General features: G+C 44.7%; 3 protein-coding genes across 3 annotated transcripts in view; 2 read left to right on the top strand and 1 right to left on the bottom strand.

Moving 5' to 3' along the window:
- Positions 1-1,085: 1,085 nt before the first annotated feature.
- LOC106601035 (frizzled-2) lies at positions 1,086-4,198 on the top strand. The gene has a single exon (XM_014192903.3). The coding sequence runs from the start codon at positions 1,341-1,343 to the stop codon at positions 2,988-2,990; it is 1,650 nt and encodes a 549-aa protein (XP_014048378.1). The 5' UTR covers positions 1,086-1,340; the 3' UTR covers positions 2,991-4,198.
- A 10,554-nt stretch (positions 4,199-14,752) lies between these two features.
- LOC106600980 (tetraspanin-36-like) lies at positions 14,753-15,946 on the bottom strand. The gene is made up of 5 exons (XM_014192798.1): positions 15,905-15,946; positions 15,491-15,685; positions 15,256-15,321; positions 15,030-15,119; positions 14,753-14,947 (listed from the first exon to the last, which is right to left on the bottom strand). Exons 1-5 carry the CDS (start codon positions 15,944-15,946, stop codon positions 14,753-14,755), a joined length of 588 nt encoding a protein of 195 aa, XP_014048273.1.
- A 5,198-nt stretch (positions 15,947-21,144) lies between these two features.
- The window catches only part of LOC106601032 (myosin light chain kinase, smooth muscle), a 27,650-nt gene continuing 25,369 nt past the window's right edge, over positions 21,145-23,425 (top strand). Inside the window, exon 1 of the mRNA XM_014192896.3 lies at positions 21,145-21,160. The gene's annotated coding sequence lies outside the window, so the exon portion shown is untranslated. The remainder of the gene's footprint in view (positions 21,161-23,425) is intronic.

Below are 23,425 nucleotides of genomic sequence, written 5' to 3'. Positions count from 1 at the left end.
ACTATCTGTTTTGGTAAGGGCCTAAGCAGTGTCTATCCCCTGGCCATAAGACGGTTACATGGCTACAACTATTACTTCTCTCCCTCTCCCACAGACTATCCACACTGATTCAATTCCCATCCACAGGTCTCTACCCACTCTGACACACACACCTTCACTGTCACTTTTACTCACACTCACACACACACACACACACACACACACACACACACACACACGCACACACTCACATCCACACACTCACAATCATTACTGATGCCACACCCTCACACCTACAGTGCTGCTAAATAATTATTACTACCTACTACCATTACGCTGCGGTTCATTGCTCATTGATTATTGATTGCATCCCCATTAATATCGTCCAATTTATCCTGCTACTGGTCATTATTAATACTGATTACATGTTGATATTACCATTAGTATATTACCATAGTATTTAAATATTCCTGCTACCAGTCACTTTTCAGCCCAGTGTACACTGCTATATTGTTTATTGTTATTAATATTATTATTATTTATCCAGCTACCAATCATGTTTTCCTCATCTATGCCTGCCTACATGTACATATATAGTACTTCATGCCTCGAGTATCCCTGCTCACTGTAAATTTGGTACTGACACTGTTTTTCGTCTTCCATTCTTATCTCTTATTTCTCGTGACAAATAAAACTTGAAACTTGATAGATAGATAGATAGATAGATAGATAGATAGATAGATAGATAGATAGATAGATAGATAGATAGATAGATAGATAGATAGATAGATAGATAGATAGATAGATAGATAGATAGATAGATAGATAGATAGATAGATAGATAGATAGATAGATAGATAGATAGATAGATAGATAGATAGATAGATAGATAGATATCTGCACATTTTGGAGTTGTGAGCGAGGCTACACTACAATATGGTTCATTCGTGGGGCGCATGTTGTACTGAAGTTACTCAAACTCTCCCAAGTTGATACTGCTCTGCAATTCCATTGGCCAGCAACACACTGGGAAGGGGTGGGAATCTGTTTCCAGAGCCCCCTTATCCCCATCCCTCCTCCTCTCGACATTACTTTGAAACCAAACTACAGAAAGTTGCAGGGGGAACTTGAAACTGTCTGATTGGGCCATCCATGCAAGTTGCACAAAGGAAAAGTCAAGCAGCCTCTTGCAGGCAGGCAAACAGCAACAGTTTTTAGCTCACCGGGACCACTGCATAAGTTTTATCACTTATTCCATTATTTACAGCCAAAATACCGATGTTACGGAATATAAAAAGTATCTGTAAATTGCATTACTTTATCAGGTTAAATAGAGGAGATTTTTTATTGATCAGCTCACAATGAAAATGGATTTTCAAACGAGTTATGCGACTTTTTTCGCACTGATCATGCCGTCATTGATGGTATCAGCGCAAGGGGATAATGGCATTGCTTTCCCGGACCACGGATTTTGCCAGCCTATTTCAATCCCACTATGCACGGACATCGCCTACAATCAAACTATCATGCCCAATCTGGTGGGACATTACAACCAAGAGGACGCAGGACTGGAGGTGCACCAGTTTTACCCCTTGGTAAAGGTACAGTGCTCGCCCGAACTTAAATTCTTCCTATGTTCAATGTATGCGCCTGTTTGTACAGTTTTGGAAAAGGCCATTCCACCCTGTCGCTCAATTTGCGAGAGGGCAAAGCACGGCTGCGAGGCGCTCATGAATAAATTCGGGTTCCAATGGCCAGAACGCCTCCGGTGCGAGAATTTCCCCGTGCTTGGAGACGGGCACATTTGCGTGGGTCAGAATGAATCTACTGCCACTGCCCCGCCCGTACACATGCCAGTCCCTGGAACCCCTGGCGTCCATGTCTACTCCACTTCAGACAGGCCTTTCCGCTGTCCATCTGTGCTCAAAGTCCCCACTTATCTGAATTATTCGTTTCTGGGGGAGCTGGATTGTGGAGCACCATGTGAACACTACAGGAGCAGTGGAGGCTACATGTTCTTCAATGATAAAGAGATTTATTTTGCACGCATATGGATCCTCATCTGGTCGTCTCTGTGCTGTGCCTCCACCCTATTCACCGTCACCACCTACCTAGTGGACATGCAGCGCTTCAAGTACCCGGAGAGGCCCATCATCTTCCTTTCTGGCTGCTACACCATGGTCTCCATAGCCTATATCGCTGGCTACTTTCTGGGGGACAAGGTGGTGTGCAATGACAGCTTCACCCCAGACGGATATAAGACCATAGTCCAGGGGACCAAGAAGGAAGGCTGCACCATCCTCTTCATGATGCTGTATTTCTTCAGCATGGCCAGCTCCATCTGGTGGGTCATCCTGTCTCTCACCTGGTTCCTGGCAGCGGGGATGAAGTGGGGGCATGAGGCTATTGAGGCCAACTCCCAGTACTTCCACCTGGCAGCCTGGGCTGTGCCCGCCGTGAAGACCATCAGCATCCTGGCCATGGGGCAGATCGAGGGGGACGTGCTCAGTGGGGTGTGCTTTGTGGGCCTCAACAGCCTGAACCCCATACGGGGCTTTGTCCTGGCCCCCCTCTTCATCTACCTCTTCATCGGTACCTCCTTCCTTCTGGCCGGCTTCGTGTCCCTGTTCCGCATCCGCACCATCATGAAGCACGACGGCACCAAGACGGAGAAGCTGGAGCGCCTGATGGTGCGCATCGGGGTATTCAGTGTGCTCTACACCGTCCCCGCCACCATCGTCATCGCCTGCTTCTTCTACGAGCAGGCCTTCCGCCACCACTGGGAGAGAAGCTGGGTCAGCCGTAACTGTAAAGGCTTAGCCATCCCCTGCCCCATGCAGTACACCCCCCGCATGACCCCCGACTTCACCGTCTACATGATCAAGTACCTGATGACCCTCATAGTGGGCATCACCTCCGGGTTCTGGATCTGGTCTGGCAAGACACTCCATTCCTGGCGCAAGTTCTATACCAGACTCTCAAATCGTAGGCATGGAGAGACCACTGTCTAGGGAGGGAGGCCAAAACATGGGACTTGTTTTTGGACATTCTTTTGGATGTTTTACAGTGTGTTTTTCTCCCTGCTATTTGTTTACTCACTGTCAGAGACTCAGTGGTACTTTTATACATTGATCATCAGATACTGTCAGTATTTTTATGGAACATTGACAGAATTTTTAAGAAGTCAAATATTGCATGCCAAAAACAAGCATTAAGAGTCCGGGGGCGGGGGTCTTGACCAAAGGACAAACTGTTGCTCACCTGAAGAATGGCCAATCCTCAGAATGAACAAACAACAAAGATGTTCAGTGGATGCCATGTGCTGAAGTGCTCTCTCTCTCTCTTCCCCCACTCTCTTCCTACTCCCTTTTTAAGTTATCAGCCATAAAAACTCTCCAGTGTGAGTGAGAATCCAGCTGGGAATACAGTGAGCGGGGGAAGGAAGGAGGCCTGAAAGGACTGGCTGCCATTTTAAGACTTTATTTTCACTCTGTGAACGTGTGAGATGTAATTAAATGCAACTGTAAATAGGAATTGTAAAATATAAAATTATATATTTGTATTTAAAGAACGGACATGTTTTGTTTTGTCTTCCGACAGCCGTAGTGCCTGGTTAATTCTAGCACCCCTTCTGAAAGGAGCCGTAGATATACACACTGTCTGTCTCTTAGTGCTGTTTTCACTGGCAGTATGACACACACACATTTGAAGTTTCTCCTGTCAAACCCAGATCTGTAATCATTTTCCTTCTGATGTATCAGATCAGGGAAGCTGGGTTGTAGTAAAGTCAGTCTTTGGCTGTGCACTTTCCCTACTTAGCCCTTCTCCTTCCTCTCGTCTCCCCCCCACCAATTAAATCCCTTGGAGCTGAGCTGAGCAGCAAGAGAAGCTGGGTGGTAGGGGTGAAGAGAATGCTGTAAGGACACTGTGGTCATGCCTCCAGGGTGGGAAAGCTAGCCCTAATTGTCAGTACTACGCTGCATTACCAAAAAGTAACACCAAAAAGATCCACTTCTGGAGACTGTTGCTCAAACTGTTCAAATAAAAAAACAAAGTATTTTGAAAAACGGAATCAAAGAAGAATGTGGTATTTTAATGTTGTCACGTGAAAAGTGGTGTGAATCTGGCAACCACTAATTAACAAATGTATCTCACGTGATTTGCTGGGGGGGGTTTGGGGATGGGAAGGTGACGACAAAATAAAAGCCACATGATTTGATATTGTTTTTGTATTGCTGTGTGTGTGTGTGTGTGTGTGTGTGTGTGTGTGTGTGTGTGTGTGTGTCCTGTGTTATCTTGACTAGCAGGATTATTTTCTTGAACTTGTCTATTTCGTTTGTCTTTGAATTGAGAAGTGATGTCGTTACCACTACAGTACAGCTCAGAGTGTGCTAATAACATAGTTATAGTATGGAAATGATAACAATACAAATATGGTCGCTGTCTGAAAGTAAGGGTTTGTCGGTGAGGGTTAGAGAAGTGGTTCCCTGTTACTATATTGTTCTATACTACAGCACAAACTATGCGGTGTCATTTCAAGAGCTACTGTTATTTCTTATAACTGAGTGGCAACATGTTAATGCACAAAGATGTAAGTGAAGTTACAAAATGGTGGTCTCTGCCCAAGTTCACCAGGTTCATCATAAATTCCCAGTTCCCTAATTAAATGACCATAAAAAGGATTTCTACATCATGTTATAAAGTTATGGTTCAACAAAAATGTGATAGGGTTGAAACCTGTATGTCTTATGGCCTTGGTTGGAGGGGGCTTAGCTGCTGGGCATTATAAACATCACTGCGCCTCTTGAAGAGGGGATCACATTTGGGCTCTAATGTATGTCCTGAGGCCACGCCGTTTTACGGGCTGGACCCAATACAATGGCCTCCTTCACTCCAAAGTCATTCAATTATGATGATGAGGCGCTGTAAGAAGCCCTACTTTAACGTGCACAACGCGTGGCCGTATGTATGTGAGCGTTGTCTGTCGGTAGACTTGCCTGTCTGTCCGCATCTCTCTCTCAGCTATCTCTCTCTTGCTCTCTCATGATGTGTGGCTAAAATAGGCCTACTCAGAGAAGTCTCCATCACGCTGCCCTCGCCAATGTGTTGACAGTTGAGTCATACCTCAACATCTGTTAGCTTTCAGACTGTGTGGCGACTGCCACGAGGATGCATTACCCTGACGTGGCTCTCCAAGGTACAGGGGGTGAGGTAACACTGGATAACTGGAATGATATACCCTTAGATGGAATATAAGCTTCTATGCCAATAAGAATTTGAGTGTGCTACTTTGTGTGTGTGTGTGTGTGTGTGTGTGTGTGTGTGTGTGTGTGTGTGTGTGTGTGTATTTCTTTGTGAACATGGTGTTCGTCTCTACATGCGAGTGAAGCAAAGGAAAATAATGGTATTTGGCTTCACAGAGTACTTTATCTTTCAAGAAACTTTTTAAAGTAAACACTTAAAATTGAGCTGGAATCCACCAAGTGATGCATGGCTGAGACTGAACAACCTCTGTGGTGATGTAATGAAATAAATGTAGTGCTGCCCGGAGAAAGTGGATACTCCCCGGATCCCCAACACCTCCAGCACTGAGGCTATGAGGAATACTTCCAAAACATACTGTAAGCATACAGTGCCTTCAGAAAGTATTCACACCACTTGACTTTTTCCTTATTGTATTGTGTTACAGCCGGAATTTAAAAAATTTAATTGGGATTTTGGGTCACACAATTTTGGGTTACACACAATACTCCATAATGTCAAAGTGAAATTATGTTTTTAGAAATGTTTACAAATTAATTAAAAATGTGAAGCTGAAATGTCTTCAGTCAATAAGTATTCAACCCTTGTTATGACAAGCCAAAATAAGTTCAGGAGTAAAAAATGTGCTTAACAAGTCACATAATAAGTTGCATGGGACTCACTCTGTGCAATAATGGCGTTTAACAGGATTTTTAAATGACTACCCCATCTCTGTACCCAACACAAACAATGATCTGTAAGGTCCCTTAGTCGAGCAGTGAATTTCAAGCATGGATTCAACCACAAAGACCAGGGAGGTTTTCCAATGGTTCACAAAGAAGGGCAGCTAGTGGTAGATGTAAAAAAAATAAAAATAAAGAAGCATACATTGAATATCTGTTTGTGAATGGTGAAGTTATTAATTACACATTGGATGGTGTATCAATCCAGTCACTACAAAGATACAGGTGCCCTTCCTAACTCAGTTGCCGAAGAGGAAGGAAACCGCTCAGGGATTTCACCATGAGGCCAATGGTGATTTAAAACAGTTACAGAGTTTAATGGCTGTGATAGGAGATAACTGAGATGGATGAACAACATTGTAGAAGTTACTCCACAATACTAACATAAATCACAGAGTGAAAATAAGGAATCCTGTACAGAATAATCCTGTTTGCAATAAGGCACTAAAGCAATACTTTAGAAAAATGTGGCAATAAATTCACTTTCTGTTCTGAAAACAAAGCTTTATGTTTGGGGAAAATCCAACACATCACTGAGTACCACTCTTAATATTTTCAAGCATGGTGGTTGCTGCATCATGTTATGAGTACGCTTGTCATCGAAAAGGACTAGGGAGTTTTTTTTACGATAAAAATAAATGGAATAGAGCTAAGCACAGGCATAATCCTAGAGGGAAACTTGGTTCAGTCTGATTTCCAACAGACACAGGGAGACAAATTCACCTTTTAGCAGGACAATTACCTGAAACACAAGGCCAAATATACACTGGAGTTGCTTACCAAGACGACATTGAATGTTCCTGAGTGGAATTGTTACAGTTTTGACTTAAATCATCTTGAAAATCTATGGCAATACTTGAAAATGGCTGTCTAGCAATGATCAACAACCAACTTGACAGAGCTTGAAGAATTTCTTAAAGAATAATGGGCAAATATTGTACAATCCAGGTGTGCAAAGCCCTTAGAGACTTACCCAGAAAGACTCACAGCTGTAATCACTGCCAAAGGTGATTCTAACATGTATTGACCGAGAGGGTTGAATACTTATCTAAATCAATACATAGTGTTTTATTTTCCATTAATTAATTAATACATTTTAGAATTTTTATTCCACTTTGACATTATAGAGTATTTTGTTAAGATAGTTGACAAAAAAAGACAATTAAATCCATTTGAATCCCACTTTGTAACAACAAAATGTGGAAAAAGTCACGTGGTATGAATACTTTTTGAACAGCTCCTGCATGTAAGAAAGGGATAGAATTGGATTACCATTTTCTCACCTAATCTACAACAAGAAATCGACAGAGGTAGACTTGACGATATGCAGGGCTTGAACAGTTTGTACTCGCTGAAGACCACTGAATATTTCCCCTTGTTATATAAGATCTATCGTTTGTCTGTCTTGTAGAGAAAGAAGGGGCAGTGTATGGCATGGTACAGTATAAGTACCAGGGTTGTAACAACTGACAGGTACAGTATGTGGGATTTAGGACAGCAAAAGAGACCATGCCTCTACCTCTACCTGATACATAAATATACCTGTTCCACTTATGTTCTGCTCCTCCACACCTCTTTGTGCCTCAGCCCTAGCTCCCCCTGTCTTTCTCCTCCCTGCCCCCCTCTTCTCTTCCCCTCTTCACTCAGATGAATGGGGGGAATGCAGTGAGTCAGTGGAGCAGCGCCGGGCCTTGGCCCAGTGACAGTCTCCTGTGAGCTGCCTCACTTCAAAGGGCCGCAGAAACCCGACTAGCTCCTTGTAAACAGGGCTGCCTGGCCTGAAGGCCCGCTTCCTGCGCTTAACTCAACTTAATGGCTGGCTTGTTTGGCTTTTCGCTGAAGCAGAGAGAGAGACGAATGAGGAGAGAGAAAAAAGAGAAGGGGGGAGGTGGGCAGGGTGGGTTGGTGGCAGGTAGAGTCTAAGATCTGTTACAAGGGGTGGGCGGGGAGGGGGTTTGGAAGGTATTTTGGAAAATTCACTTTAATAGGGGTGCTTTTTTCTTCCTCTCAAGGTAAAAAAGAAGGGAATAAAAGGAGTATCAGGATAGGGAAAGATGTTGCTGCCATATTGTAAATCTGTAGAAGAAAAAAAAAAGTGTATTTTCGGAACCTGAAAACTAAACAGAAACAGATGCCCAGATTCACTTTTCAGAATGTTTGAGTTTCGCCAGCAAAGTTCTGTTCACTTGATATTCTCAGTCAGGAAACCTGAAGTCTGATAGCATGACCCAGCAGGGAGACTGTAGACCTTTACATGGTTTATACCTGATAGCTATTGCACATTTGTCCTTTTGTACTATATGTAGAGGTATGATGACTATCACCCTGTACACAGGTCTCACATTTATTGCATAGAGACACATCTGTCAAGCTAAATATATTACCGGGGAAAAAAGTTGCTATCTATGTAGACCAGATATTGTCTGTTTTCTCCGTGCTATTGACCAAGTCTCTTCTAGGTGGTCTCGGCTAAGCTTGTCTATGCTGTGGATTAGCTCTCTCTCTTTGTTGGTCTGAGATCTGCCATGCTGCCATATTCTCTCCTCGAGGGCAAGAAGGGACAAGCAGAGGATTGGGCAGAAAGAGAGAAAGAATGCTCTTCCAGAGAATGTTAATAATGTGATCTCATATCACCCTGATTGAAAGAAGCCCTCAGAGGCTGTTAACAAAGATGGATCATGTTGTTGGTCTGAAAAAAAAGAGACAAGTAAGGGGAGTGAAAAAAGTTGCTCTCTGTGAAAGTTAGCATGAAAAAAGATGAAGGTTAAATTTTTTTTTAAAAGACCCAGACTTCGGTCTGTTACTAATCAAGTCTTGCTCTGATCTCAGAGAACAGTATCATGCTCTGAGCGCTTATACTCAGTTAGTCAGACATTAGCCCTGCTAAATCAGGGCAGTTTAGATTTTCCAGCGCTCTCCATATCTTTGGATCTCGTTTTCCCCTCAAAACAGGAAGTCCAATATGTTCCCTCTCCTCCTATGCCCTGCATGGATTGCTTCCCGAGGCCACCGTATAGATTTGGGGGAGGGGAAATCAGAGAGTTGGCAGGAGAAAGGAGGTTAAAATGTGCATTTTCAGTTTCTATGTTACAGAGGCCCTCCGCTACAATATGGTGATATCCTGCTCGGTCACAGTGCTTCTCTTCGGGCAGACCCATTGCAAATGGCCATGAAATGCATTTCAACATGAGTGTTTTTATTGTCCTGTCCTGGTTGTATCAGTATGCTGTGAGAGTCTTTGTGGACATAGTTCTAGATTTATTAGGCAGCAGTTGAAAAGTTCACAGATCCCTTGACTGGACACTATCAGGGGAAAAGATACACAGAAAGAAAAGGGAATGGATATTTGGAAAGCCTACTCTCAACTCCTCGACTTTGGATGATCTTACTAACTGGCCACTCAGTCAAGATAGTCCATGGTCTGTTCTGGGGCTCAGAGGATTTGTAAGTTAACTACAGCAGTAGGGAAGGGAACGGAACAGAAGCAGACAACAACTGTGGTGGCAGAGCCTCTGTTACAGCCAGCCTCACTTGCTCCACCCCCTCCTTGGCTCACTCTCACGCCCCACACACACCATTTGTCTGGGGTTTTATGACCCACAGAGCACACACAGGCCATTCAGAGGTGGCTTCAGTGAGATAGACGGGTGGGGCCCAGGCTAGGCAGGCACACACACACACACACACACACACACACACACACACACACACACACACACACACACACACACACACACACACACACACACACACACACACAGGGGCTAACTATTCTTCTGTGCATGCTTGGAGTAAACCGCTCAGGTCCCAGGCCCTATCGTAGAAAACCATGGGGTGTGTGGTAAAGAGAGAGGGAGTGTTTGTGCTAGAGAGAGAGAGGGAGAGCGAGAGGGAGTCTGGGTGTGTGTGGTAGAGAGCGAGAGGGAGTCTGGGGGTGTGTGGTAGAAAGAGAGAGAGAGCGAGAGGGAGTCTGGGGGTGTGTGGTAGAAAGAGAGAGACAGTGAGAGGGAGTCTGGGAGTGTGTGGTAGAAAGAGAGCGAGAGGGAGTCTGGGTGTGTGTGGTAGAGAGAGAGAGAGAGAGGGAGTCTGGGTGTGTGTGGTAGAGAGAGTGTGAGTCTGGGGGTGTGTGGTAGAGAGCGAGAGGGAGTCTGGGGGTGTGTGGTAGCGCGAGAGAGAGAGGAAGTCTGGGTGTGTGTGGTAGAGAGAGAGAGAGAGTCTGGGTGTGTGTGGTAGAGAGCGAGAGGGAGTCTGGGGGTGTGTGGTAGAAAGAGAGGGAGTCTGGGGGTGTGTGGTAGAGAGAGAGGGAGAGGGAGTCTGGGTTTGTGTGACAGAGAGTGTGTCGAGAGAGAGAGAGAGAGAGAGTCTGGGTGTGTGTGGTAGAGAGAGAGGGAGAGAGAGTCTGGGCGTGTGTGGTAGAGAGGGTCGAGGGAGAGGGAGCGCCCCTGAGCTGCTCCAGCTGTTGCCCAGAGTGGTGCTGACAGCTGCGTTACGGATATTTTGGGAGCCGGAGTTCGCCTGGGATAATAATGGGCTTGATTTGGAGGAGAGAGGGGGGTTGATACATAGCCAGACACCACACTGTGTACACAACCATGCCACTCCTCGGGCCATGGCACGAGTATAGGGTAACAATCTGGTGATGAGAATACAAACAGAGCACTGGGGGGAATTCTTCTAGTCAATGTCATCATCTTCTATTGTGTTAGTGCAACTGACTGTGAATGATCTCCTATAATAAGAAACTCCGGCAACTGTTGTGCTCCAGGCAGTACATGAAACAGTCGATTACAAATCTAATCCAACCTGTATACGACCCAGCCAGTTCTGTTTGATTAGGTTTCCAGCTATTGTTGTTCTGACTCCCGTGGCACAGAGCCCTTGCTAAGACAAACACATACACCGGTGGTCAGTTAGGTTGAAGGATTGGGGTGAAAGCACTTACTGTCCCACCTCAGTGCACAGGGAGCCCCCTGTCTGACGTAGCTGTGTTCACTGGTTAGAGCTCGCTGCCTGGCCTTCTGAATCAGCCCCGGTCTGTATAGTAGCTGTGTGGTACAGCACAGAGAGCTCCTATGGCAACTCAGCTGACCTGCAGACCTGAAACTGAGAGAGGGCAGGGTTCACGGGCTAGAATAGACCTCCACGACTGATGTTAAGATTTAGTGGTTAGTTAGAACCCTAAGCCTAAACCTACACTCTACAACATAGGAAACTAGCAGCACTAGCCTTAGGGTTCCAAAACATATGAAATGGAGCAAAGAGAAGATATATTTTTTGTTATTGAATATATCCAAATAATTAAATGAGAAAACATAGAAATTTGACATGGTAGTTAAATATCACAATTATAACGCTCATGTCATCTAATCACATTGCTTCCTTGGCATCTCAACTTAGTTGACCTAAGTTGTATACATCTGAAATGAAAGATACAGTATGTTCTATCCGTTCTATTTCTACAGTTCTTCTCCTCTGTGGTTCTGCAGGTTCTGGAACTCTTCAGGCTCCGGGTGATGACTCATTTCTTCGGCTCCTTTCTGGCGAGCGTCAATCCCCGTTTTAATGGGAGCCTTCTTAACTGCTCTTTCAGAGGAATTTACAACCCTGGCCCTCACCGCTCGCGCACTCACTCGGCCCACGAGAGGGGAGGGAGGGGAGCACACTGGCGCATTGTCCTGACACAGCCAGGAGTGGAAATGTACCACCAGAAGCAAGGTGGTGGGACTGGCGGCAGGGCATGTGTTCCTGTGCATGTGATTGCGTGCATGTATGTGTAAGTGAGTGAATGAGTGAGTGAGTGGATAAAGGAGAAGGGCTGGAGCTCTGTAGGTTTTCTCTGTAATTTCTCTCTCCCTGTGCAGCGTAATCACTTCCATCTGAGCCCTGCCCAAAGAGAGAGAGAGAGAGAGAGAGAGAGAGAGAGAAATGGTGGAGGGGCCTCGTCAAGGAGGTGAGAGTTAAACACACACACCCATATCATATGCACACACTCATAAATAACCCATATTCTAGCAGACACACAACACCCACTAATATACACATCCAGTCTACATATTCTCATTCCAAAAACATACTAACAGTAGAACAGTCATATTCGACAAAGCTTTCAGACAAGCAAGAACACCCTAACAGTCATGTCCAGTCTCGCACCACTCATCAAATCCTTCTGGGACATTATTACATTTGCTACCTCTAGCCCTCTAAACCAGTCATATCAGAAAAAGAAAAATACATTTCATCTCATTGAAAACTTTAGCCCACACTATCAATAGAAATTGATTGAGCAACTCTTAGCATTGTGTGGTTATGGTAAGGGCATAAGACCGCATTTTCTAATTTCCTTCCTTCAATCCTGAGGTTTTTTCTTCCTCTTTTTGTTGGGGGTGGTTCCATCTGTCCTGCTGCACATGTTGAGCTGTATGTTGGAAGGCCTTGGGGAGAGACAGACAGGCTCTCCAGACCAGACGTTCATGGTCAACGTGCAGCGTAGCTAATAATAATCAAATAAAAAAAACAGGCCCTTCTGCACAGCAAACCCTCTGCCAAGCGGACCGCTCAGCTAGATCTCCGCTGAACCGCTGACCACAGGGGCAACTAAAGTAGGCCAATCCTAATGCCGAATGAGGTCTTATCAGTTCTATGTCGTCCTTTACCATCCTTCAGACCAGAGGCTGAATGAGAAGATGAAAGTAAAAAGAGAAAAATAAAAGGTGAAAGGAGAGATGCCGTGTGATCTTATCAGAGAGAGAGAGAGAGAGAGAAAACATTCCTGAAGCGACTGCAGGCCACAGACAGACAGTGAATAGAGGCCCCAAAGGCTTAGATTTAGTGGTGTCTGCTGCCTGCCAGTGCTGCTGGTTTGAACATTTCCTCTGTATCACCAGAAAAAGTATCCTAAATTACACCATGCCCCCTTGGCACACATTACAGTATTAAACATTCTGAGGAGAAGAGGAGAGGAGGTGCATGACTTTACATAAGAGTTCTATCTCTAGTGATCAACATCCTCTGCTGCTCTTCCATCCCCAGTCACTCACACTGGGTTAGCTCACTTCTACATGTCCTGCTATCCTGGGTGACACAGGGCAGCCACTCTGTCATGGTTTTAGCACAGTTACAAATGTCTGCTCGTGCTAAATATTTATTTTCTTCTACTGGGACAATATGTCTAATAACTAATACGGGTCCTGAAATCCTACAAATTGGGGTTGCTGACCTGGATGTTGGCTGAATTAGGGATTGACAACACAATCCTCAATAACAGAAGACTTGCTGGGAGCCCATCTAATTTCCTGGGGATGTTGAGTACTACTACTGACCTAGTTACTGACATTACAGGGGCCGGGGCCGGGCCAGGTATAGGAGCAGGCAGGCCCCACAGCAGACAGGCAGCAGTCTCCTGTCTCCATCGAAGCCAGCCAGAGGCCCAGTGAGCCTGTTTCACTGTAGGCCAGGGAGACCAGCCTTCAGCCCAGCCCGCCGCCATGGGTCCAGCGTCCGGCTGACGTGTTCCATTTTTCCCGGCACCTCAGATACACATGGATCCACTAACAGGCCGGGTGGGGTGCAGTAAGAGGGCTCGTAAAACACTGGGCATAAAATGTGAGTTTATCAATAAGGCTTGCTGTTCAGATGGGAGGGAATGTGCTTGGATGGAGAGCAATGGAGGTGGTGGAGCTGTAGCCTTAGCTGATCCCAGCTGTCTGAATAAACTCTAATTAGCACCACCATACCCTTATCGCTTGGAGGTGACGGGAGCAAATGTTCCTAGTGAACCACCCAGGAACAACAGCCTAAATAACATGGGACAATGACTGTGTGTGACAGGTGACCGCCTCACCTCCTGGACCAAATGGCCTGGTGAAACATGGCAGACACAGAATGCAGACATTCAAAACCACAACAAAAACAGATCAACTCAACAATGCGTGAATTCAAGCTGCAGTGTTATTCCTACACCCTTGCCTCCACCACCATAAAAATGCTGAACATTCCAGAAAAAAAACAACAACAAAACAACCAATCACTGATAACAATTTAATATTGGGAAAGACAATAGGCTGCACAGGATCTAAACTGCATTATGATGAGAGTCACAGCATTCTCCCCCAATTTACGATAGAATGGCGTGGGCATTGTCTTGACCGAAGCCGTTCCCTCCCTCCTTAACCCAAATTCTCATACACCTCTCTCTTCTTGACATCTCGAAAGAGCTCAATTCCCATGATGCATCCCACTAACTGATAAAATGATAATAACACAGTAATTACACCGATGCAACATGTGACCTAAGTAGGACACCTGATATGTTGTTTACCTCTATGAGACCCAGAACGATGCAGGCGGCACCCAGCCACACCAGGTTCCTATTCAGGGACTCTTTCATCACCTGCACAAAGCCCTGGAGGGACGACACACACACACACACACACACCCACACACTAGCACAGAGTGTTGTGAATCCTCTCTTCCTGTGACTAAATGAGCTGTTAATGAACTGTCTGGCCTCCAGGGGCCACAGTGTCTGCAGTCAGTCACTCAGAGAACCAGCTGATATATATTGACCGTGTTTAACTTTATCCTCTCAAGTCCCTGCTTGTCTTACTTGCTGAACTGCAGACCGACCAGGATCTGAGCTAAGCATGACTAAAAGCTTGTTATTATAGGTTTTAGTGAAAAGACTCAGGGCATTTTAGATAAAGCCTCATTACTCTTTAGGGCCCTTAAAACCTCTCATCATTGTCACAGCAATTCCCATGTAGGGAATCATGATCACCTTTTTCCTAACCTCATCTAAGGCCTTTGTAACCCTCTCGCCCTTCCCTGTGCTGGTTAACATTGACCCTCTGGTAGATGTCTGTGGTGACGACTTTCACACAGGCCACAGAATCCACATGGCAACAGGAGTGTGGCACAAAACTAATATTCCCATGAGAGCTCTGCAGGAGCCAGTCAGTGTAGTTCTCTGCACCACAACAACGGAACTGAAACGCACATACACTATCAAAGTTTGTTTATCTCACAGAGACCATTCCCCTGGTAAGGAGTGAATAGCATGCTACTTACTGCATGCTGTAGGTCAACGATGGCAACCTTATCCCTGGGGCTGTGCTGCACGGTCACCTCGTTGACTTTCAGTGTGATCCTTCTCTCCACCTGCAGAGGGTGCAGAGGACACACAAAGCATTTTCACCCTTGTCAATCAAGCAATACTAGTTGAATTCCCTGGAAAACACACAGTGATCATCCAAGACTGCAGTAGGTTGAGACAGCCGAGCAGAGTCACGTTTACCTTGTTTCTGAAGACACTACCAGACACTATCTGCAGACTGAGGATCAGCATTAGGAAGTGTGTGAACTACAGAGTACAAAGAACTTAGATGTTACTCTCCAAAAGCGAAATGCAAGTGTGGCAGAGCTCGGACAGGTTATGATTCAGTATGTGAAGATGGAACACGGCATATTAACTGTTCTCCAAAACATAAAGCGCCAAGTTACCATATCTCACACTGTGCTGTACTACCCACCAATCCAAGGAGCAGATGGCTGTCGGACCACGCCCCAATGCTACCCAGGAAGGCCAGCAGGGAGACGATGATGCCCACCACTATGAGGAGGATGGAGGTGTGAGACATGCCCTGGGATGTGTGGGTGAAAGACTCTATTTCTGTGTAGGTGGGCCGAGACATAGCCCCGACCAGGACCAGGGCCAAGCCAGACACCTGGTAGAACATTAACACATGCCATACAAATCACAGGTTAGTCAAACAACTGTAGTTTTCTCAATATAACCTTTTAGACCTTTTTAATGGTTCACTCTAGAGCAATTGGAGTCAGTCAGACACATATGTGTTCTATGAAAGTGCCCCTGGAGTGATCAGGACAGGTAATGGTGTATATTTGAGGACATTGTGCATGTAAGAGGTGAATGTATGACTTACCCAGAATAGAGTGTTTAGGAGGATAAAGAAGAACTTAACCATTATTCAGAAATATTTTCTTAGTATACTGGAATTTACAGGATCCACATTCAATATTTCTCATTTTATAGTCACTTCTCTATATTTGCATAATTTATACAACTTTGCCTATACCTACATTTTTTTTTTGTACTAATAGCCTAAAGAAAATATCAGTTAGGGTAGGTACACGGCAACATTTTGTACTTCATTTAGCGTTTTGACCAATATGCATACCAGTATAGATCTAACACACCAAAACCATGAGACTCATCTGAAATGTGTACAAACACCTGGAATTCTTGAATAGGCGGCTCAATTAACACAGCATTTCTATAGCTCCAAATGTCTATATTACTTGTCAGAGAGAGAGAGAGAAGCAAAATAAGTTATCAGCAACACGATTTAGATAAAGCAAGTGGACTGCATCAGCTAGGCCTATCCTTGAAATGATTCCGTTGACATCACTACAATGAACTGTAAAACATACAGGATATGATGGGTGTAGTTTCATGCGTTTACCCAGTTATTGGGATACTGTAACACTGTTACATGTCAGAGAGAGCTCTGAGTCTCGAGACGTTGATCTAATTGAATTGAAAAGAAATAGAAGCAAACGGGAACTAGGAAGGGTATTCACGATTGTTCCCCTCTCTCGTTTAATCTCGGACTGTTATTTATGACGGACTTGTTTTTGTCAACAGTCCATGATGTCCTATCGAAACAAACAGCTTAGGCCGGGTAAAGTTGCCCCTAGACGTTGATCTTGGGCCAGATTCGCATTTCCCCTACTAATGGTTAATGTTAGGATTGGGGAAGGGGAAACTGTTGATCCTACACCAGCGATGTAGCCTACTGAGCGATGCAAAGCGCTTTTAAACAGTTTCACCAGGCACTAAGTAAGTCGGACGCAGAACAGCAGAAAATAACCATACGAGATGCGGTGCGACATTGTTTCTACTTGGGTCACAGTTGTTGCGCGTCATATTCCCCACACACGGAGCAGTACTATTGGTTACATTTTCACTTGGAAATTCCATCCTCTTTCCATTTGGTACAGGGTGGAATTCGGGATCAGAGGCCCTGCCACCTCTGGTGCCTGAGGTTTGGTTCTTTTTCCATCTCTGGCCTATGGCCTATTGGTGATCATGCTCTTTTAAGAGGTTGGTTAAAGCTATTTATTGTATAACACTAACCCCCCTTGTTGCACAATAACATATTCATTTACCAATTCCAAACATATCTTCAAAGTGTTATTTTGGTAAATTCAGGAATTTGTTTGGTAGTGGTATTTGGTTATGTGAGATTTTAAATGAGATCTTCCCCCCTCTTGTTTTATATCCATCTGGCTGGATCCACCACCACTGTCTGGGTTACCAACTCAGTTCTTAATGCCTTCATGCTTCATACCTATTCTCTGAGGGCACCACCTGAAGCCTTCCAGTTTAGTATAGGCCTATCACTTTTTAGTCCAGCCCTCAGAGGCAGGTGCAGCTTGACTTTTTTTCTGCCAAGCAGTCATATCATCAAACAATGGAGAAAGATTGGAGCTGGAAAGAGGCAAGTCAAGTCACATACTACTTGAGTAAAAGTCTAAAAGTATTTGGTTTTAAATATACTTTAGTATCAAAAGTAAATGTAATTGCTAAAATATACTTAAGTATCAAAAGTAAAAGTACAAATCGTTTCAAATTCCTTATAGTAAGCAAATCAGACGGCACCAATTTACAGATAGCAAGGCGCACTCTCCAACACTCAGACATCATTTACAAACGAAGCATGTGTTTAATAAGTCCATCAGATCAGAAGCATTAGGGATGACCAGGCATGTTCCCTTGATAAGTGTGTAAACTAGACAATTTTCCTGTCCTGCTAAGCATTCAAAATGTAACGAGTACTTTTGGGTGTTAGGGAAAATGTATGGAGTAAAGAGCACATTATTTTCTTTAGGAATGTAGCGAAGTAAAAGTTGTCAAAAATATACAGTTGAAGTCAGAATTTTACATACACCTTAGCCAAATACATTTAAACTGTCACGTCCTGACCAGTAAAGGGGTCATTTGTCATTTAATCCTAGTAAACATTCCCCGTCTTCGGTCAGTTAGGATCACCACTTTATTTTAAGAATGTGAAATGTCAGAATTATAGTAGAGTGATTTATTTCAGCTTTTATTTATTTAATCACATTCCCAGTGGGTCAGAAGTTTACATACACTCAATTAGTATTTGGTAGCATTGCCTTTAAATTGTTTAACTTGGGTCAAACCTTTTGTGCAGCCTTCCACAAGCTTCCCACAATAAGTTGGGTAAATTTTGGCCCATTCCTCCTGACAGAGCTGGTGTAACTGAGTCAGGTTTGTAGGCCTCCTTGCTTGCACAAGCATTTTCAGTTCTGCCCACAAATGTTCTATAGGATTGAGGTCAGGGCTTTGTGATGGCCACTCCAAAAGCTTGACTTTGTTGTCCTTAAGCCATTTTGCCACAACTTAGGAAGTATGTTTGGGGTTATTGTCCATTTGGAAGACCCATTTGCGACCAAGCTTTAACTTCCTGACTGATGTCTTGAGATGTTGCTTCAATATATCCACATAATTTCCCTCCCTCATGATGCCATCTATTTTGTGAAGTGCACCAGTCCCTCCTGCAGCAAAGCACCACCACAACATGATGCTGCCACCCCCGTGCTTCACGGTTGGAATGGTGTTCTTCGGCTTGCAAGCCTCCCCCTTTTTCCTCCAAACATAACGATAGTCATTATGGCCAAACAGTTCTATTTTTGTTTCATCAGACCAGAGGACATTTCTTCAAAAAGTACGATCTTTGTCCCCATCTGCAGTTGCAAACCGTAGTCTGGCTTTGTTATGGCTGTTTTGGAGCAGTGGCTTCTTCCTTGCTGAGCGGCCTTTCAGGTTATGTCGATATAGGACTCGTTTTACTGTGGATATAGATACTTTTGTACCTATTTCCTCCAGCATCTTCACAAGGTTCTTTGCTGTTGTTCTGGGATTGATTTGCACTTTTTCGCACCAAAGTACATTCATCTCTAGGAGACAGAACACGTCTCCTTCCTGAGCGGTGTGACGGCTGCGTGGTCCCATGGTGTTTATACTTGCGTACTATTGTTTGTACAGATGAACGTTGTACCTTCAGGTGTTTGGAAATTGCTCCCAAGGATGACCCAGACTTGTGGAGGTCTACCATTTTTTTTCTGAGGTCTTGGCTGATTTCTTTTGATTTTCCCATGATGTCAAGCAAAGAGGCACAGAGTTTGAAGGTAGGCCTTGAAATACATCCACAGGTACAACTCCAATTGACTCAAATGATGTCAATTAGCCTATCAGAAGCTTCTACAGCCATGACATAATTTTCTGGAATTTTCCAAGCTGTTTAAAGGCACAGTCAACTTAGTGTATGTAAACTTCTGACCCACTGGAATTGTGATTTAGTGAATTTATGGAGGTTTTAGAAAAATCTTACAAATCTTAAGTCCAGACATCTCTGTTCATTGCACTATGTTCAACTTTCGCTCCAGAAATATGTCCAGCTGTGGGCCTGGTGAATAAACGGGTCACCATGTCTATATTTTGGGATGGTTCTTAATGGCTTCAGGGGGGTGATGGAGCACACTATAGGCGCCCCCCCCCTGGGATTGTCCACAAGAGGGCGCCACTGGACATTTTAAGTTGATTTAAAGTATCAATGTAAGTTATTATAAGTGAAATAATCTGTCTGTAAACAATTGTTGGAACAATTACTTGTGTCATGCACAAAGTACATGTCCTAACCGACTTGCCAAAACAATAGTTTGTTAACAAGAAAGTTGTGGATTGGTTGAAAAACAAGTTTTAATGACTCCAACCTAAATGTATGTAAACTTTCGACTTCAACTGTGAAGTACAGCTACCCCAAAAAATGTCTTATAGTATGTTGAAGTATTTTTACTTCAGTACTTTACACCATTGAGGTTTACTTTGCTAGTGACATTGGAGGGTTTTGTTCTCTCATGAGGCCCAGAAGAAGGTGTCAAGGTTCCTAGTGAAGCTGAGGCTGAAGAGTCCTTCTCGGAGCTCTGATGACAGGTCCAGTTTGGAGTCAGAGCGAGCTAACGCTGAAGTCCACCAGGGGGCAGTCATGCAGTCTTCGGGAGAGGGCAAAGCTCTCCGCAGCTTGCATGGAACTATCCATAATAACTCACCGCAGCACTCCCCACCCACTGGCACTAATAAGAGTTGCAGAGGGGCAGAGGGATCTACGTCCCCAGATAACATTGACAGCGGCAGGAAGAAGATCAAGTTCCCACTCCTCTTCACCAAGACAGCTGTGGCTGTGACCACTACCAACCCCCTTCTCACTCAGAATGACTGGCCCAGCGTGAAGCTTTCTGCCGAGGCAGAAAAGGCACATAAGACTGTGAGGGTGGCCGGTATCCCAGAGGAGATTGGTGTTGGAGCTAAGGTCATGCAGAAAAACTTACCGGCCATACCCAAGTTCAGCTGGTCATGGCCCAGTCCAAGTGAAGAAGATGACAAAGTCCAGGGCAAAGTCAAAGACTTCCGCAAGACCAAACTAGGTAAACAGAAAGAAGATAACATCCCGCCAATAGCCAAAGAACCCTGGAGAAAAGGGTCCTTCCATGGAGCAGAACAAGGCAGAGGCAGGGACTATAGCAGGAGGAAGGCGCCCCTCTCCTACGACATCCAGCGCAGACTCAACCAAGCCATGACAGATTCAGACAGACTCAAAGCTAGAGAGGTCACCAAGAGAAGCGGAACCATCCGCTTTGAGAATCTCCAGCAAAGGCCTAACCGACAGATGCCAGAGTTGGAGCAATTCAGACCCAGGGATATCACCAAGAGGAGGGGCATCATTCCCTGTGATGAGCTGCAGCAAAGGCCCAACCAGCCAATGCCAAAGCTAGATAAAGCTGCCCTGGTTAAACTCCCGACGATTCCACGGCGGAGGGGCTCCATCTCATATGAGGAGTACCAGAAGCTGAACCAGAAGATGCCAGACAGCACCATCAACACAGAGCACCTGGAGGAGTTCCTATACTCACTGTCAGTACCTACCCTCTGCTATATACTTACCATTCATACCTGTTCTATTCCCCACAACTGTCACTGTTGTTCCCTAACACCACTATCTGCTTGTGCCTGTTTGCCTGTAGGGGCATTACTCGTATTGAAGACCTGGCAACTATGGTACCTGACGATCCCCTGATCGATGCCCAGTCTGATGGTAAGTAGCATGCACACAGTTAGCCTGTCTTATATTGTGAACTAATACTACCTACCAATACAAAACCAAAATGTTATAAATTGATTTGCATTTTAATGAGGGAAATAAGTATTTGACCCCCTCTCAATCAGAAAGATTTCTGGCTCCCAGGTGTCTTTTATACAGGTAACGAGCTGGGATTAGGAGCACGCTCTTAAAGGGAGTGCTCCTAATCTCAGCTTGTTACCTGTATAAAAGACACCTGTCCACAGAAGCAATCAATCAGATTCCAAACTCTCCACCATGGCCAAGGCCAAAGAGCTCTCCAAGGATGTCAGGGACAAGATTTTAGACCTACACAAGGCTGGAATGGCCTACAAGACCATGGCCAAGCAGCTTGGTGAGAAGGTGACAACAGTTGGTGCGATTATTCGCAAATGGAAGAAACACAAAAGAACTGTCAATCTCCCTCGGCCTGGGGCTCCATGCAAGATCTCACCTCGTGGAGTTGCAATGATCATGAGAACGGTGAGGAATCAGCCCAGAACTACACGGGTGTCATAGGCGTCGAAAGGGACAGACCAAGGCGCAGCGGGTATAGTGCTCATCTTCTTACTTTATTTTGATTAAAGTGAACACTTAAACAAAAATACTAACAAATGACAAAACGACAGTTCCGTAAGGTACAAGACTATAATGGAAAACAACCACCCACAAACCCAAAGGAAAAAACAGGCGGGAGGATCTTGTCAATGATCTCAAGGCAGCTGGGACCATAGTCACCAAGAAAACTATTGGTAACACACTACGCCGTGAAGGACTGAAATCCTGCAGCGCCAGCAAGGTCTCCCTGCTCAAGAAAGCACATATACATGCCCGTCTGAAGTTTGCCAATGAACATCTGAATGATTCAGAGGACTACTGGTGAAAGTGTTGTGGTCAGATGAGACCAAAATGGAGCTCTTTGGCATCAACTCAACTCGCTGTGTTTGGAGGAATGCTGCCTATGACCCCAAGAACATCATCCCCACCGTCAAACATGGAGGTGGAAACATTATGCTTTGGGGGTGTTTTTCTGCTAAGGGGACAGGACAACTTCACCACATCAAAGGGACGATGGACGGGGCCATGTAGCGTCAGATCTTGGGTGAGAACCTCCTTCCCTCAGCCAGGGCATTGACAATGGGTCGTGGTTGGGTATTCCAGCATGACAATGACCCAAAACACAGCCAGTCTCCAGACCTTAATCCCATAGAAAATCTGTGGAGGGAGCTGAAGGTTCGAGTTGCCAGACGTCAGCCTCGAAACCTTAATGACTTGGAGAAGATCTGCAAAGAGGAGTGGGACAAAATCACTCCTGAGATGTGTGCAAACCTGGTGGTGAACTACAAGAAATGTCTGACCTCTGTGATTGCCAACAAGAGTTTTGCCACCAAGTACTAAGTCATGTTTTGCAGAGGGGTCAAATACTTATTTCCCTCAATAAAATGCAAATCAATTTATAACATTTTTGACATGCTTTTTTCTGGATTTTTTTGTTGTTATTCTGTCTCTCACTGTTCAAATAAACCTACCATTAAAATGATAGACTGATCCTTTCTTTGTCAGTGGGCAAACGTACAAAATCAGCAGGGGATCAAATACTTTTTTCCCTCACTGTATATGTGTGTGTTGCCTGGATGTTGTGTCCAAACAGTCATTTCCAATAACTCCCACGTCAAGAGCCACTTCTCCCCTCTAGACATTCCACATTGACATCAGTCTATGTCTAAATCTAAGGGTCCTACAAGGCCAAGGAATGGAGCCTAGGAGGAGAGCCAGAACTACTCATCCCCTTGGCCTTCCCCAACTGGTTGGGTTACACTATAGTCTGCTGATTAAGTCCCTGACGGGTCCAGGTCCTGATAGGGTTGAGGACCCTGATATCAGGCCCAATTGAGGAAGGGATCAGTGCTGGTCTGATCCATTCATTATGAACAGTCTCAGTCTGATGTTAACCAGACATGCCTGAGACACACACAGAGACATAGTGTACGTTAGCCCTCCGCCTGGCTCCCATTAAGAAGATGACGGGTAATAAAATAAACCACAGTGAAACAGGGAGCTCTGTTGTTAAAGCTGTTGTGCTTGAATGTGTCTGTGCATTTGGCGATATCATAAATTAGCAGTGACACTGTTTACTCAAACTAAGCATACTTGGCCTGATGGCCCCTGTCATCCTGTAAACCAGATGCTTTAGCCTCAGCAGTTTCCCTTTCCTCTCTTCTGTATGCTGAGACCAGATAA

Source organism: Salmo salar, chromosome 03 (assembly GCF_965601325.2).
Source record: "Salmo salar chromosome 03, fSalSal1, whole genome shotgun sequence".
Classification (NCBI taxonomy): Eukaryota; Metazoa; Chordata; class Actinopteri; order Salmoniformes; family Salmonidae; genus Salmo; species Salmo salar.
This window is presented reverse-complemented; position numbering and strand designations above follow the sequence as displayed.

Excerpts from the sequence above, each read along its gene's own strand:
- LOC106600980 (XM_014192798.1), bottom strand. The coding sequence starts at position 15,946 with ATGGTTAAGTTCTTCTTTATCCTCCTAAACACTCTATTCTGG. Across the intron at positions 15,322-15,490 it reads GCCATCTGCTCCTTGGATTG|TTCACACACTTCCTAATGCT; the intron begins GTGGGTAGTACA and ends TGTACTCTGTAG. Across the intron at positions 15,120-15,255 it reads GTAGTGTCTTCAGAAACAAG|GTGGAGAGAAGGATCACACT; the intron begins GTAAACGTGACT and ends CACCCTCTGCAG.
- LOC106601035 (XM_014192903.3), top strand. The coding sequence starts at position 1,341 with ATGAAAATGGATTTTCAAACGAGTTATGCGACTTTTTTCGCACTGATC.